This window comes from Wasmannia auropunctata, unplaced genomic scaffold, assembly GCF_000956235.1.
Source record: "Wasmannia auropunctata unplaced genomic scaffold, wasmannia.A_1.0 LD281469.1, whole genome shotgun sequence".
NCBI lineage: Eukaryota > Metazoa > Arthropoda > Insecta > Hymenoptera > Formicidae > Wasmannia > Wasmannia auropunctata.
Window position 1 is genome coordinate 1 of NW_012081421.1, and position 548 is coordinate 548.

General features: G+C 39.2%; 1 protein-coding gene across 1 annotated transcript; it reads right to left on the reverse strand.

Annotated features, from left to right (window-relative positions):
• Positions 1-89: 89 nt before the first annotated feature.
• Positions 90-468, reverse strand: LOC105461659 (28S ribosomal protein S5, mitochondrial-like; the record flags this gene model as incomplete). The annotated part of the gene is made up of 1 exon (XM_011708168.1): positions 90-468. A coding segment is annotated over one exon (379 nt), but the record flags the coding sequence as incomplete, so codon positions are not given.
• Between the last annotated feature and the right edge of the window lie 80 nt (positions 469-548).

A 548-nucleotide genomic window follows, 5' to 3' on the forward strand; every position in this document is an offset into this window, starting at 1 on the left:
AAATATTACAAAGAAAGTTTTAATAAAGAGTATTTTATTAAATATATTTAAAATATCTTGTAATACTCTTTAATCATTGATAGACATACATGACGAATGACAGTGCAAAATAATAACCTTCTCCAATAGGATCGGGTGGTCCAATCTTTCTGCCACCCATTTGGACGCTAGTCCAACCACGTTCCAACGGCGATAATTTAGTCCGCTTTGGTCCAGTCTGGTAGTTCTGCCGTAACTTGGCGAGCTTTTCCTCCCTTTCGGGATCCAGGGGCAGCTTTTGCTGTTGCATAAGTTCCCTTCCTCTAAATACAGGAGTATTGAGACCAGGAAATTGTATCGGAATTTTTCCTACACCTATTATTTGACCCTTATTTAAATCTCTTTTTCTCGCCAAGCCTTTTGCTCTACCTCTACGTCTTCCCGCATTACTGACACTCGTCACACCTTTCCACAATTCATCTGCAGATTCTGTAAGAGAGAAAGAGATAAAATAAAATAAAAAATTGCAATTATCTCTTGTCCAATTATCGATTCCCCCCCCCCCCCCT